The sequence below is a fragment of the Numenius arquata genome, chromosome 14 (genome assembly GCF_964106895.1).
Source record: "Numenius arquata chromosome 14, bNumArq3.hap1.1, whole genome shotgun sequence".
Classification (NCBI taxonomy): Eukaryota; Metazoa; Chordata; class Aves; order Charadriiformes; family Scolopacidae; genus Numenius; species Numenius arquata.
The window spans coordinates 5,074,632-5,090,407 of record NC_133589.1 but is presented as its reverse complement, the minus strand read 5'-3'; the positions used below and the strand labels follow the sequence as shown (position 1 = coordinate 5,090,407).

Sequence of the window (15,776 nt, the reverse complement as noted above, 5' to 3'; positions counted from 1 at the left end):
GCCAGAGCGGAGCTGATGGATTTGGGTTTTTCCCTGCTGGGGTGTAGAACGGGTGCTTCTGGTATCATGCTTCATGCTGGCAAGCGTGGGGAGATGTTGGGGGAAGGCCCATTTTTCCAGTTTCCATTTGCCAAAGCTGGGGGTGCCTCCCAGGGCTCCCCCCCCCCCCCAGGGCAGGCATCCTCGTGATAGCAGCCGGGTATGTGATTAAAGTAGGTCGCAGCCCACCCACCCCTCCGCTGCGCTGGTAAGAGGGATGCTCCTCACCATGGCAATGGCTCCGCTCGGTACATAAAGCATTTCCAGGTACTGGGACAAAGCGTGGCTTTAATTGGTGTCCTCTTGGGTGCCGAGCTGGGCCGCTGCCTTGTCGTGAAGCCAGAAATAAATGCTGTGAGAAACGTGACTCAGAGGCACATGGTGGAAGGGACCGGTTTAATGACAAACGGGCTGCATGACTAGCTCCCCTGGCGAGGGAAGATGGCCAACACCTTGTCCTCCCCCTGCCAGGGAGGGTGAAACGCGGTGCGGTGAGGCTCCCCCGCCACCCAGGAGCAGCCACGGATGCCAGAATAATTGACGGCTCCGTGCTGCTTGTCGTGGCCCGGCATCATAAATGCTTAAAAGGTTTATTTACCAATTCTGAAAACTCCTGCGCGCATCATGTTTAATGCAAATAGAGAATGTGTTTAGGAAGATATAAAACATTACTAGAGGGAAAGGCAGTCCATTATCTCCGTTCAAACACCTCCTTCTCTAGCTGTAAGCCAAACAGCAGGGGACCGAGCAAGACATACTGATGAGGGTAACTAATGCAGGCCCATCCGACCATGAAAAGGAAGGATGGGATCATCTGGAGCAGGGGAGACAGCTTTGCCAGAAGGAACTGTGTCACGTGCTGGTTGCAAAACCTCGGGGGCTGATTCACACTCAACCAGTTCACGCTCTTGAAGCCACCTTTGTTCTTCTCCTGCTCCGAGGCCAAGTTCAGGTCTCTAGCATAGGAGAGACGAGCCTCGAGGATGTAAGATGGCGTGAATCCAGTTCATCTGGAGCGAGAAGCTGCCTCCAAGTGCTGTGCTCTGGCTGTACCTCTCTCTGCTCTCCCATCTCTTTGCTGGGGGCTGGGATCCAGGCAGGAGCCAGCTTGGTGCTGCTCTCCCATACCTGCCTCCCCAGGGATCACCAGGGAGCGGTTTTTGATTGCTGTGAGATCTGAGAGGTCCTGGCCAGATGAGGAGTCAAACCCCCAGTGCTGTGAAAAAGTATTAGCATCTTCCTCTGCGGGAGCTCCAGAGCATCCCCGTGGATGTCACATTGTCCTTTGAGAACACGGCCTGGCCAGGATTGCTCGGGTGGATGGGGACATCCCCGAGGGGGGATTGCTTTCCTCCCAAACCCAGGCAGCAGGGATGCGGCTTTGGGCTTCCTCATAGGGGAGGCTTGTGTCATTTAAAAATAAATAGCAGGGAAGTGGTGCAAAGGGTTGTGCAGCTGCTGCTGCTGCTTCACGTCGCAGCCGGGTTTGTGTGTTCCCACCACCACTGATTTTAAGCTAAAGGAACGTGAGCCTGGTGAGAGCAGGGAGGTGCTGGAGAAGGACCAGCCCCGGGGACATGTGCCATTACGTTACATCGCCCGGGGCCACGCTGTCACTCCTCTGCCTGTGCTGGGCTCCCTGGAAAAGGGAATTTCTCAGTAATTTCCAGTGGTGGGGGCAGAGTGTAAATCACCAAGATGCTGTGTTCTTGCTCACTCCCAAGCACGTTACGTTTACTCTGTGGTTTGTTTCCTTGCTCCAGTCCAAAGTGAAGATTAAATGGCTTGCTCTGAGTTCCTGAAAACTCCCCGATGGTAGAAAACCTAGTAGGGACGAGCTCCAAGGAGAAGAAAAAATATCATCCAGGTCCTTAAACCATGGGTTTCAAATATCATCCTGGACTTTGCTTGGTGCATGTAGCTTGCCATCTGGTCTTCGAGTCTTCGAAAGGTGCATTTCCAGCCGCTTGTCCACCAGCAGGGCAGGCAGGATTGTCACTCTCAGCTTTCATTTGGGCAACAGAGAAAATCCAGGGATTTGCAGGGCTTAGGGAAGCTGGACATCGGGGGAGAAAATAATCTATCCCGAGCCCTGCAAGTAACGTCATGGAAGGACTTTCCAGCCGAGGAGCCCAGGAGCGCGGGCAGGAGCAGCTCTGCTGGCCCAGCCCTGGCAAGCAGCGGTGGCCGAAGGCACGGGAGAGCTGTTATTCCACTTGAATTCCAGCCTCCAGGGTGCTCATTAAAAAAAAAGGCTCAAAGTTTCCTACCTCATGTGTCAGCAACATGTGGAGAAACACTGCGTATGGCTCTGCGGGGCTGTTATCTCCTCTCACTATTATTAATGGGCGGTTTTTTTAGTCACAGCGTTGTCTCCTTTGTAGTCATATGTTTGTATCGGAGAGATGTGAGATGCCAAGCCCTGCTCTGGGCAAAGTTCAGGGGGCTGAAAGGAGGGGTCACAATTATTCCACTCACAAATGAGTATTTGGAAGGTCAGACCTGAAATGCCTGAACAAGCCTGGAGCCGAGAAGCTGTGTTCGCACTTGAAAATGCGTGTCTCTAGTATTTTCCTTGCGCTGTTCCAATCCTCCCCCTGACTGTCAGACTTCAGCCATGAATCACTCCTGGGCACGTGGCTCACACATGAAGGCTGCAAAATATTTTGATGGAGAGGTACGGGGGTGGGAGCACGAGATAACCCAGCCGATTGTTCCCAACCCTTCAAGTCCTGTGCCGAGGCATCGCAGCCTCCAGTGTTTCACAAGTGTGTCTTTTCCAGAGCTCCCGGTCACGGTGAAACCTGAGGTTTGGTGAGCAAGGTGAAGTTTTTGATATTGCAGGTCAGTGGGGTTGGTGTTTCCAGGAGTGAACAAGGTTTGCAAGTAGAAATAACTGTCAATAGAATAGAATAGAATAGAAATAGGTCAAGCTGCTCACAAGGCTTCAGCTCCTTGCTTCGTTGGGAGGGCGAGGAGGTCCAGGTGGAAAAAGGGACCTAGTGAAAGGTCCTCCTCAGCAGCATCCTCTCCCAAAGCTCTACATCTCCCAGGGAGAGGTGGGTGATGTTCGTAATCAGTCGCTGCTTTTAACAGCCCTTGTTGTCTCTCCGACAGCTTCACAGAAGCCATGAAGAGCCAGCCGAAGCTGGAGGGCTTGGACTGCCACTGGGCCTATTACTTGGGCTTGGCCATCTTGGCTGTAGGGACTCTGTTTGTCATCTCCAGCTTCTTAGCACTGGGATTCACCGGGACCTTCTTAGGTAAGCACTAAAAATTCAACAGCTTTACCAGAAGATGCATTTAATCCTTGCAGGGGTCTTTTGCTAGGGCAGAGTCTGTAAGAATTTCCTTGTTGCCTTCAGGGCTGTTAGATTTGGTCTTTATGATGCCAACGCGTGATCTAACCATGCTGTTACCTCGCATGGCGAAGACGGTGCAGTGGTTTTATATGGTGAGTCGCATCACCTTCAGTGTCAAGCCTGGAATTTTAGAAAGCAGCTGATCATCTGACGGTCCAAATGCCCTCCAGAAAAGGGACCCCACCGGGCAGGTCAGCACCAGCACAGGGGGTGCGAGGTGTCCGGTGGCCTTGCTCTGAGCCCCCACCCACTCGACACACGCGCTGAAGCAAGATCTCGTTTGCTCTTCCCTCTGCAATAAACCTGACATTTGTTGACAGATTCTTTTATCTGCTGCTTTATGGCAGAAAGCATTTTCCACTGTGCCTGCTTGCACATTTAGAGAGTAATTCTATTAGTGTTGTTGACTTTAAAAACATGCCAGTATGTGTGGAATTCATAAAAATAAAATAGAGACAGGAACAATAAATATCTAAGGAAAGGGGCAGCTCCCGCTGGCTGAAATAATCACAGCCCCAGCTTTGACACTGCATTTAAGCTGTGCTTTTGCAAGTGCTTTACAAACCAAATTCAATTAGCTCCTGCAGCGTCGCCAGGAAGAAGAGAGGGAGGTAATAAGCCTTCCTGGTTTCAAGTGGAGTTGCAAAGAAATGTGTTGAGTTGGCCAAGATCCTGCCACCAGAAATAGAGCTCAGCACTCCTGAATGTGTGCCCTCGCCCTTCATCTGTGCAGCCCCGCTCCTGGACCCATGTTACAGCCCTGTCCCCCTGCTACTGGGCAGCGGCACCCTCCAAAATCACCTGCAGCCCCCAGGAGCGATGCTGTGCCTGTGGAGACGTGTCCAGAGAGGCCAGGCACAGGAAAACCCACCAGCAAAAGTTTCTTGAATGCTTCTGAAGTTCAGCCAGGTCTGGGGTTGTTTACGTAAAGCCTGATTCATCCGACCAGGAGGATCCACTGGACTTGAACTGCTTGAGAAATGCAAACAAGTGAGTCAGGCTCAGCGTAAGCAGTGAGAGTGGCCCTCTCTCCCTCTGCTCTGCTGGCCAGTGGCTCCTGTATTCCCTGGGGCAGGGAAGAGGCAAGTGTTAGTGGCCCATATCAGGTGCTTCTGCTCCATCCTCTCTGCTGGCAGAGGCTCTCCCTGCCACCAGTGCACCAGGCTGAGCCCGCGTGGCTCCAAGCCTTGCGTGACGCAGCAGGGAGCGAGGCCAGTTCTTTCTGCTCACCTGGGCACGACGGGCACCAGGGCAGAGCTGAGTCAGGGTGGGGAGATGCCAAGACCATATGCTGGTGCAACCAGGCTGGCTCGGGACCTCTGTGCCACAGAGGCATGGGGCCCTGCAGAGCATCCATCCTTGGACCGACAGCAGCTTCTCAGCTCCATGCAAGCCCCCACAAGTCCAAATCAGCAAACTTTTAATGGAGGATGCTATTCAGCGTGGTTGCTTACCCAGTCATGGGGTAGACAAGTGGTCTGCCGGTCTCAGAGGATCTCATGTGGGATGTTCTCTTGTTCAGGACTCACTTGGGACTGGTGTCCTCCTGCATACATGGTTTCAGGGGTGTGCTGGCACTGCAGGAGGAGCAGGGTCGCCCAGCGCTGACGGCATTTCTGACTGCAGGTAGCAAAGGGCTGCGCTGCTTTGGCAAGAAGGGGGTTATAGCATCATCCATCTTCTTCTCACAGTCGATACCTGAGCTTGAGAGAAGTTTTGAGAGAGCCTCTGACACCCAAGCGCTTCAAAAACTTACTGGAACAACACTTGACCCTTCCCTTTTGGGTTTTCCTACAGCAGCGAGGGCTGAACCAGGCAGGGCCCGGAGACCGCATTGGGGCTGCCTATTAGATCCCTCTTTACCAGCACATTTAAGTTTTGGAGCGGCTGCAGAGCACTTTGTCTCTTAAGTGTGGGCTAAACAGTGCAGCAGGAGCCACGTGAGTCACCCTTCTGCAAGGGGCCTTTCTGTGCCACCCCATCACCCCGACGGCAGCACCGACCCCAGCCTCTGTTTGCAGGGGCTGGATGCAGCCCCTCGCCCCGGCAGCCTTTTCCCCCTGCAGAGCGATTCTCCTGGATCCCCGTCTCCGCACCGGGCCCTCGCAGGGATTCGGGCATCAGTTCAGCACCATCTGCCTCGCAATTTGCCCTATTTCCCAACGAACGTAGTAATGAGAGCTTGGCTTCCCGGAGGCCGAGGGCACCGAGAGGCAGCTCTGCCTGTCTGAGCCCATCTGTCTCCCGCCCCAGCGTGGTTCCTCCCAGCGCTGACCAACATTTCAAGTAAATCTGACTTGACCGAAGTCTGTCACTGGGCTACGGTGAAGCCGGCGGCTCCCAGAGGTGGTGCTCCAGCCCAGGTCAGGCTCTGGAGACCGTGAGGGACCTTGCGGAGTACATCAAATGGCTTTTTGCTGCTGCGATCCAAAGCGTCTGCCCTGTGCAGCGAGACGGTTACACTGACCTCCAGCAAAAAATCAACTCAAATTAGATGCCAAAGTCCCCCAGCCTGACAAGGAGCCGATTCCTGATTTGAGGGCTTAATGGAGGCAGAGGAGATGCCCAGGGTGGTGCTGTACAAACCTGAGCACCTGCCTGACTATTAAAATACTGCAGGTCCTCTCTGGTGGTCGCGTTCATTTAACTGTGGGGGTTTAGAGGCAGGGTTTAGATCAGGAAAGCTTGTGTCCTGGGGGAGCTGCCTGCTCCCCCCAGCTGCTGTGTGTTCTTGCTTGCAGGGAGCCTGCCCAGTGGGTCCCACAGCCCCACCAGTGCCGGGCTTAGATAAGCTCCTGCCAGCCCCACAGACCCAGGGCTTTGTACAAACCTCCCCAGTGCCAGCGCCATTTGGGGACTGAGGTGTTCAGCCCAAAGGCAAGGGCGGGCAGGGTATAATAAAGCATTTTGACACATAAGAAAGCACAGAAATGGGTTGTGGCAGGGGGTGATGTGTTCTTTCTACCAGAACAATCTCAGAGATGCATTGCCAAGTAACTGTGAGAACATATAGTATGAATACCAGGCAATTATCTCACTTAGTGGCCTGTAGTTAAAGCCCAAAAGCATTGTCTAATTGGGCAGGCGCTGTTTATCCTTAGAAATAAATGTTTCTGCACCGTGTGAGGTCAAAGAAATTACGCTACGATCCAGGTAATAATAATAACCTTGAATAGTTTGTACTCCTGTAATGCCTTTTATCTGGATTTCCAAGCACTTTCTCACCATACATTAATCCTCACCACCCTCTGCGCTATAAGAAAGACTGATATTATGATCGGTGCACAATAGCACCAGGAGGGACGGAGGAGACTTGCCCAAGGTCAGGGAACGGGCTGGCAGCAGAGCTGGGAACGCAACCCAGGGCAGTGGCAGCTCCCTGGGCTGATGGACCAACAGCTCCTCGCTGATTGATGCTGCGTCTTCTACAGTGGATACAGAGCAAAATCCTTGCTGGGCTTTGTCACGAGCTGCACAACATCTCCTCACTTGGCATTTCTTTTCCAGGCTCCTTTCAGGAGGGTGGAAGGATTACTCCAACATAGATGGGAAACTGGTTGGATGCTGACAGTTCTGAAAGCTTTCCTCATTATAGATGACAATCACCTATTATCATCATCATGCCGATAATTGAGTGTTTTGTAGGCAGAGGTGCCATTTTCCAAAATTCTGAGAAATTCTCTGAACTATGAGATAAGGGTGGCACTGAATGAGGGCATTTGGTGGTGGCGGTCGTGATTATAACATCTCGAAACACCATTACAGTGTGCTGGTCTTATTTCCCCATTAAATGGTTTTGATCCTATGCACTTGCTTCCTCATCAAGTGGCATCAGACGGGCAGTTTTCAAATGAAAAAAGCCAATTGGGACCTCGAGAGCTGCCTCCCGATGAGGGACGTGGCTGCCGCAGCCTCATTGCAATGCACAAACCTTCCTCATGGGCAAAGAGCCATTCCTGGAAAAGCTGATAGACACGGAGTAAACAGCCAACCTATTTGTTGCTGTTTTCTCAGCCTGGAAATCAGCAGCGAAAACCCCTCGTTTGCCTTTGCTCTGCCTCCCTGGCAGGGATGCCCCGTGGTGTCGGGAGGGTATCGGTGTGCCAAAGCCCCCTGCAACTCTCAGCTTCATGGGAGCCTAACGAGAAACCCTCTGTTTGCTCTGCAGGTGATTACTTCGGCATCCTGATGGAGGCAAAAGTGACCCGCTTCCCCTTCAACGTCCTGGATAATCCCATGTACTGGGGCAGCACCGCTGTCTACCTGGGCTGGTCCCTCATGTGAGTACGTGCTCCTGCCAGCAGCATCGGTCGTAGGGCCAGTGCGGGGTCCGTGCTCAGCAAGGCATAAGGTGCTGGGATGCATCAAGGGCCAAAGAAACTCTTGGTGATGGCAGTCAGCTAAAAAAAAATAAAAATGGCAGGGAAAGTGCAACACGGCCTGGTTTCTCGCTTCCTGACTATTTTTGTGCGTGCAAAGTCTTCTGCTGTCATAAAAGACTCACAGCAGTAATTGTAGAAAAATAAATAGCGGCCAAGTGCTGGGGAGAGGAAGCATCAGCAAACGCTCTGCAGCTGAACGGGGTCCTTGGCAGGCTCTGCACGTGGAAAAATCAACAGTCAGGGCTGAATTCATGGCGGGTGTCACTCGGCAGGGGCAGGGCACTGATACCGGGGATCAGTGTGACCCTGTAATTACCTCTGAGACAAGCAAAACAAGCCAACACACCCTTTCCCCCACCGCACGGTGATAACACTTCCGAAACACTCCTCACATGATACAACACAGCTTAATAGTCTGTTTAGGAGGAAACGAATAGGCTGTAATTTAGCAGCAAATGAGCAATATACTGGATCATGTGTAACAAGTTTTATGTGGTTTTCATTTAGTATCACATTTTATTTATTTGCCTAGGAGAAAAAATAACCCTGTCTGTGTTATGTTGGGAGCCTGTGGAGCATTGCGGGCTGTTATCACTAGATATTTTGCACTGGTTCTCCTGAGTGTGACCACCTCTCTTCTACTTCGCTGGAAAAAATTAAGTGCTTTGCCACTTTTTGGTCTCCTTTTCGGCCATGTGTGCAGCGCTTTCTGGCCCCTGGTAATAAGTAAAGCTGATGTTTTTTCTCCTGTCTCCACTGAGCCTTGCTGCTGTTCTTTCTGCACTCAGAATCCCTCCTGGTGCAGTCAGGGCTGGCTGCACGGGGCCGTTTGCTTTCCTGGCACCCCCATGGCACTGGATTGGGTCCAAACCCCGGGATATGGTGCACGAGAGCCAGAGAGAGCTCACTGCTGGGGCTGGGTAGTGTGGATATATTGCTGGGGGGAATGGGGCAGAACTGGGGCAGGATGAGCCCCCCCAAACCACACCGTAGCCAGAGGCAAACAGCACCACCACGCCTACAACCACCCAGGAGGAATTTGACCAGGAAGAATTATGAGGAGATTTTTATTTGTTCAGCATCAAACTATTTCCTAGAACCTTTCAGAACCAGCTGAACCCTCCTGACCTGTTTCTGTCGCAGAAATCCCTTCTTTGCCCCTGTGAGAGGGCAATCTCACACCAGGTGCGTGTTGCTTGGTCTTCTGGAGAAACCCTGGGCAAAAGCAGTTCAAAGCGCCTTGAGACAAGAGGGTCATTGCCTCCTTTTTCTCAGTAAAAGGCTGCCACCATAAAGGGCAGTGAGGCATGACAAATAATTGCTGTTAACAAATTGCTGGAGCCGTACGAAGTGGCACCAGGACACCACCCGCCTGCCCTGGGGAAGCTCTGCACAACCCTTCGCATGGGGTTTTTGACTGTTTCTCTTCTCTGGGATCTCAGCTAGGATTATTGAGGTTTTTTGGGGGGCCCTGGGTCTCTTCTGAGGTCTTACTGAAGTCTAAGGGCTTTCAGAAGATGTTAGGTGGCTGCCCTCAGAGGCCGGAGCTAATGGCTGGCTCCGTGGCAGTGGGAGGAATGCTGGAGGAATGTGTTCGCTGTCTGGTTTTGGACAGATCTAAAACGTAGAGCGTATTTGTCCTCCCTCGGTGATGTATCACGCTCCATATCGTGGCATCGGAGCCCAAAGGAATGATTCATTTTCATCTGTAAGGGCACATACCACATAACGTAAGCGAGCCTGGCAGCGCACCAGCCAGCCTGCCTTCCCGCTCCAGCCAACCCTAACAGCATCCCGCGGGGCAAGAGCCGCTGTTTTCCCCTTTGCGGGATATTGCAGCTCTCCTTGGCTCAACTCGTGGCAGCTCTGCAGCCAAAATAAACATGTCCACCACATATGCTGGAGAAGGCACCTCCACTGGTCACTGTGCAAATGGGACCTCCAGGAGGAAAAGGTGTCCCACTTCCAACACCTGGGACCAGCGAGGTCGGTGGGGAAGGATGCAAGCCCTCACCATTCCTCTTGCAGACAAGCCACAGCCATGGGGAGCTCCAGCAAGAATTAGGGATGGACAGACTTCCTACCCAAAAAAAAAAAAGTCCTACCCGGACCACAAAACCCTCCTGGCTCATCATCAACGCTGCTACGACACGAGCCATTGCCCAATAAGTAGGTCGAGCTCGTAAGAGAGAAACAACTCACCCAAATGCTTCTCGTCACCCCCATTGAGCAGCCTCGTTTCTCCCGAAAGACAAATGGAGCATTAGCTGTTCGGGGACAGCTTTGTGTATCTCTGGTAGGGAAGTGTTTTAACTCATGGCAACAGGCTGTGTAAATCAGAGCTGGAGCTGCAGCCAAATGATGCAATTAGAGGTCTTGCTGTCAACAAACAATCATGCAAATTTGTTCTCTCTGATACAAATCAAGGAGGAGACATGACTAAGCATGTAATAGGAGGGGGTTGGGAGAGGAAGAAGTTGCCCGATGCTTCCTAATGAGGGAAAAAAACTTATTGCAAAATGGAAACGGGGAAAAGGTGAAGATTTGTGTGTGTCTCTCCAGGAACTGATGTGGCCAGGCAGCGGGTCCGGTACGAGGTGTAGGTAGTTCTGTCTCTCTGAAGACATGTTTTCCCAACAGGACCATTCCCTTTGCACAAGGCTCTTGGGATGTTCATCCTCACCAAGGACCTGCAAAGTACTTTTTTTTTTTTTTGCTGACAGCCAGCACTTGCCCCCCTCAGAGCTGAGCTGTGGCCAGCAATTAAAGGCAATCAGCAGTGTCCTAATTAAAGGCAATGCTTGCAGCCATTAGCTGGAAGTGTAGGATGAATAAAGCATGTTTTGGCAGGGGGGGAGGGAGGGTGCTGGTGTGTGATGAGGCAGACACAACTAAGCTCCTTGCTGGGGAGATGGGGCCAGGACCTCGTGGGTGCTGGGAGAGCAAGTAGGGGATGGCCACTGGTGTGGGTGCTCTCACCTGGGGGAATTTGCACACCTTGGAATAGTCTCAGCACCTGGTTTGGGGGCTGTAACCCACTGGCTGAAATCCTGGCTCCTTAGCAAAGCCTTTGCTGGCATCCGCCTCAGACACTTTCAGGCCAGGCATCAAAAGAAGTGTCCCCACGTGGGCAGTGCAGGTTTGCAGCTTATGTTGACATCTCTCTTTAGAGCAGGAGGTGATGGGGATTTTTTGGTTCGGAATCTTCAGCCTCGGTGTTAGAAGGAACAGCCATCCCCATGGCATCCGCAGCCCTCGAGCCCCTCTGCCCATAACCACGGTGCTGTAGGCGAGTGGCATTGGTCCCCCGTGCTGTGCCTGGTGACATCTTGCTGAAGAACAGCATTCATCTGGGCCTTGGGGAGGTGAAAGGCTGTGTTCCTAAAACATCTTGAAATGGGTTTAAATGTGAACTGAGCCCCCGAGCACCCACCCCAGCACCCTTCAGGGGGCAGCCATGACCCTTTCCATCCCTTTCCATCCCCAGTCCTGCCATGGCTCAGCCTCCGTTTCGATGTATAGGGTACCATACGCTGCTCCGTCTGCCAGGTGTCTCCTGCACCCTGGGTGGCCCATCTTTCCGTGCACATCAGGCATTTCCCTTATAGCGCTGGCTGGGAGCCACAGCCGTACGTAAGCAGCTGCTCAGCTATTAAACAGCTTTATAATCTCAGGACTTAGCATCAAAGCAGAAGCTCTCTTAGCAGAGACGTGCAGGGATCAGACTTAAAAGAAGTCACTGAAGTAGGCTGGGGAAGAGTCTTTGCCAAGTAACATCTGTCTAAGACAGTTAACATTAAGTACAAAAAAAAACCAAACCCCTTTTGTTCGCTTCTGATTAATGAGCAAGAGAGTGCTCTCATGGAGCCCAGCGTCTCATTTCACTTTCTAAACTAGGTCTTGCATAAGCCCATGTACTTACCTGATCTTTTCCTTCTCTTTCAAAACAGGCACGCAAGCCCAGCTGGCCTTCTGCTGACAGCTGTAGTGGCAATTTCCTACACAATCGCAATGCTGTATGAGGGGTGAGTAGCTTTGCAAAATTGGAGCGCTTCTAATTATTTCTACCAGCTTTAACTCCCCAGGTTTCGGGGAACTGCAGAAGTAGAGATGTTTTTTTCCAATTAATTCAGCAGGGAAGAAGGAAAACAGAGGATTGTTTTTCAATTGTTTTGATAATGGGCAGATTCCACTCTGAAACTATTTGCTGAGTTCTAGGAACATTTATGCATTTGCTTATTTTTATCAAAATGAGACCTTTTTTTTCTCTGACGGGTCCCTGATTCTGTCTGAACAAGAACAATAAGGAAGGCAGGGAGAGGACTCATTGCGTCCTCTGAAGAGACCCTGCAAGAAGAGCTTGCATTTTGTAGTTCCTTGGATGGGCTTCTCTGATATTTTGTACCACAATAGCCTGGCAGCCCAGGACAGAGCAGCCCAGAATTATTCCCAGAAGCGGCGGTTGTACTTTGGCAGTGAAAGGCCTTTTGTCTCTGCAAGAGAGGAGGAAATAGAGGAGAGCCGAGGCCCGTCTGCATCTTGGGGGAGTCCAAGCATGTGCTGAGCCTCATCCCGCTCGGCCCAGGGATGGTCCTGGGTGGGAGCTGCTTGGAGCCGCTCCATGGTCCAGAGAGACGGAGCCGAGGATTGCCCTGGCACACGAATAGTCAGGCTGTGCCAGCCTGTGAAGGGCAGAGTTTCTGGACCCAAAGGAGAGCACGCAGTAGTCTTGATTTTAATTCTTCCCCCCTTCTTTTGCCCCCCTGTCTTATGTCTCTCCCCAAATTCCCATCCTCCCAACCACAGGCCTTTCACAGAGGAAATATATCAGCAGAAACAGAAGGGAGCGAAGAACAAGTAGCCACAGGTATGTTTGCTGATGGGCGATTCAGCGAGAGGGGCTGCTTTGCTGGGCTCCCCCACCTACGATGCGTTACATGGGGACAGGAGCAACCCCCCACCCTCCCAGTGCGCCTCTGCCCAGCCCTGCCCTCCCCGGCTCCTCCAGAGCCCTTCCTGCACTTCCTAAAGGATTCGAGCTTCAAATCTTCACAAAAACCCGGGCAGGAAAGCTTTACACAGCGGTGGTTGTGTCCGCATCTTGGCACCCGACCAGCAACCCCCTAATTGTTTTGATTATATATTTGAGAGTCGGCGCAAGGGAAAATTGCTGGGGAGCTTCAAGGCTCCAGGCTTAGTCAAAGTCGGGCAGAAAAAAGCAGCTATTGGCCATGGCAGGTGCTCCAGCGAACGGCAGGATTGGTGCAAGAGGGCATGTGTGCCGGACCATCCCTCAGGGAAACTGGGCATCCCAGCTCCAGGCTGCTCCGTGCCCAAGCCGGAGCGTTCTACACATGGGCTTGCATCGGCTCATCCCAAAAATTCAGCCTGGGCTTGCTTTTGGGGGGCCAAAGGTTTCTACAAAAGCATAAGTTCCTGCCCAGGCTCCTTTCCCTGGGGTTAAATTCCCCACCGGAAGCCCCCAGTACACCTACCTGCTGGCAGTGGGAGAGGCTGGACCAGCACACAGTTCACTGCTGGCCCAGTGGCCTCTGACCCAGCAAAGATGCCATAGAACCAGTGAGGTCCATAACAGACTCTTGTCTCTTTGCTTTTCTCAAAGCAGTGTTGGATACCTCGGCACAGCGGGCCTCTCCGGTCCCCACGCTGTCCGATTTGCCTGTTTTCCTACTGAGATGTATCCTACTAATTAGCCCAGCAACCCTTAATGAGCCAACTGAGCACCCTGCAGTATTAGAAGCGATCAGAGGAACAGCCCGAGCACGGCGGCACCTCCTCGCTGCAACCCGCAGGAGCTGGAGGTCCCTGTCCCCAGGTCTCTGTCCCCATTGCCGGGTCACTGCGGCTCCTGCCATGAAGACGATGCTCTCCTGGGAGCCACATGGCGTGGGACCTCCTGGCCTCTTGTTCCACATCAATTGTTTGAGATCTGTGGGGGAAAAAGCAACCCAGCTCTAGCCCTGGACTGGAGGTCAAGGTGGAGACACCGGGGGCCTTTTGTGAGCAAACTCTGAGCGTGGGGAAGCACCAGCTCCATCTGATCCTGAAGATGCTGCCGAAGAGCCATGGGAAGCAAACAGAAGCCCAGGCGAAGCAACGGAGAGGGCTCTGGAGCCCCTGCAGCGTTCAAACACAGCTGGGGAAGGACTTAGCAACACCAAAACCTGCTCTAGACCTAACAGCAAAGGCCCTCTTTTCTGGGAGAGGGAAACCTCCCCATCCAGAGCTGCGGTGTCCCACCTGTAGCATCTCCGCACTATTGGCAAAGGCTCTGAGAAAGGTGACTGAAAAGCACATAGATGTGAATGTACAACCAAAACCACTGCCCAAGGGGGATGGAAGCCATCCCGTGGGAAAACCCCAGCGTGGAGAAGACCAAGGGGAAGAGTCAATCCCCATCCGCACCCTGCAGATACCCCATCCCTGGCCGTGTCCAAGCCCCGGTCCCCTCCACATCCACCCAGCCCTTCCTTTTCCCCGGGGGCCACTCGAGGGTCCTGCCTGTCTTCCCCACCACCCAGTGCCTTCCAGCTATTTTTCACTGCCTTGCAGGGGCGGTGGGAGGGAGGGAGGAAGGGAGGGAGAGAGGGAGAGAAGAAGCTGCTTCTGCCTTCTGCGTTCTGCAGCAGCCGGGTACGGATCTGCCCTTCCACCACTGCCACCAGCCTCCGCGAGTCCCAAAGGGCCCGGTGCTGGATCCTGCCCTGAACGGGAAGATCCCAGGGGTGATGCTCCAGACCCAGGCTCAGTGTTTACAGATTCCCAGAACAGTTTGAGAAATAAGCTGTAAATGACCAAAAAAAACCCACCCCAAAAGCAATGTCAAGCCCCTGGCAGCGGGGCTGGAGAAGGGAGCTGCGCTGCTGCTGGCTCCCGGGATGCGGTGCCGCGTCTCAGCATCGCGTAGTCCCCTCCGCAGAGGGTCCTCCCTTTTCTCAGTGTCACCTCTGCGAAACGGTCCAATTTCCTTTTGCTTTTGCATGTTGTAATTCACCCTTCGGGCGTTGCTCAGCAGGAATTAAAATGTTGGTTTCTTTTCAGTCCAGCCTCTGTTTCCTTCGTCCCGGCTCACGGACACCGTGTTTGTCTTTCACCGCTTCAGAACCATTACACAAGGTTTTTTTATTTATCTCCATCTCAACGACCTTCCTCTTAAAGATTTGGGCATAGTATTTTATTTTTAGATAAGTTTCCACATCCCCTTCACAGTTAATGTTTATAGACGGAGGCTAAAACAGCCCAGTACCCATAGCAACCAGCAAGGAGAGGATACGTTGCATTATTCAGACAATTTATGTCAGAGTTGACAGTCCTGGCTCAAAGTCTCTGATGTAAATAAATTGAGATTTGTTGATCAGTGAAATCAGTATTTACCGAAGAGACACGTGCTTGGTCGGGAAGGATTATTCTTAACGAGAACTCAGCGAGGGCTGTATTTGTGCTGTCTCATTCCCGGTCTGGGGACCACGTACGCCTTTCCCTGTCCCTGCCACGAGACTGAGGGGACCCCAGTTGTACCATTCCCTTCCCCGGCCAGGTTTGGCCCCCCAAAATGGGTGTCTGTCACCATAAACCCCAGTGGTGGAGCTGCTTCCCCTTCCATGCTCACAGCATCCCAAATGTGCAGGGGTTTGGTGCTGTACCAGGACCAGCTTCACGGCCTCCTTCCCCCTTGATCCACTGTCTCAAACCCAGCCCTTCCCACTTCCCAGCCGCTCCGTGTCATCTTTGCCTTGCACAAGGGTTTTTCTGGGGCTATGCCAGATATATCCCCATTTTTAGTAGCTCTTCCTGCAGCAGCCAGCGTGGATTAATGTGTCTCTGCATTGTAGAACTGGTTCTGGCTGCCGTAAAGCTGGAGTCTTGACATTTCAGAGGCTTCTGCTCTGTTCCCTAAAGCAAAACCGAGGAGGGAGGTGATGTTCAAGCCCATCTCGCGGCGCCCAAGCCAACCTTTCTCCTTTGGGATGAG

General features: G+C 52.6%; 1 protein-coding gene across 1 annotated transcript in view; it reads left to right on the top strand.

Annotated features, from left to right (window-relative positions):
- The window catches only part of PEMT (phosphatidylethanolamine N-methyltransferase), a 43,673-nt gene extending 28,830 nt beyond the window's left edge, over positions 1-14,843 (top strand). Inside the window, exons 4-8 of the mRNA XM_074158614.1 lie at positions 3,157-3,302; positions 7,570-7,681; positions 11,734-11,808; positions 12,590-12,650; positions 13,410-14,843. Of these exons, the coding sequence (XP_074014715.1) occupies positions 3,157-3,302; positions 7,570-7,681; positions 11,734-11,808; positions 12,590-12,644 (388 nt within the window). The 3' untranslated portion in view covers positions 12,645-12,650; positions 13,410-14,843. The remainder of the gene's footprint in view (positions 1-3,156; positions 3,303-7,569; positions 7,682-11,733; positions 11,809-12,589; positions 12,651-13,409) is intronic.
- Positions 14,844-15,776: the final 933 nt, after the last annotated feature.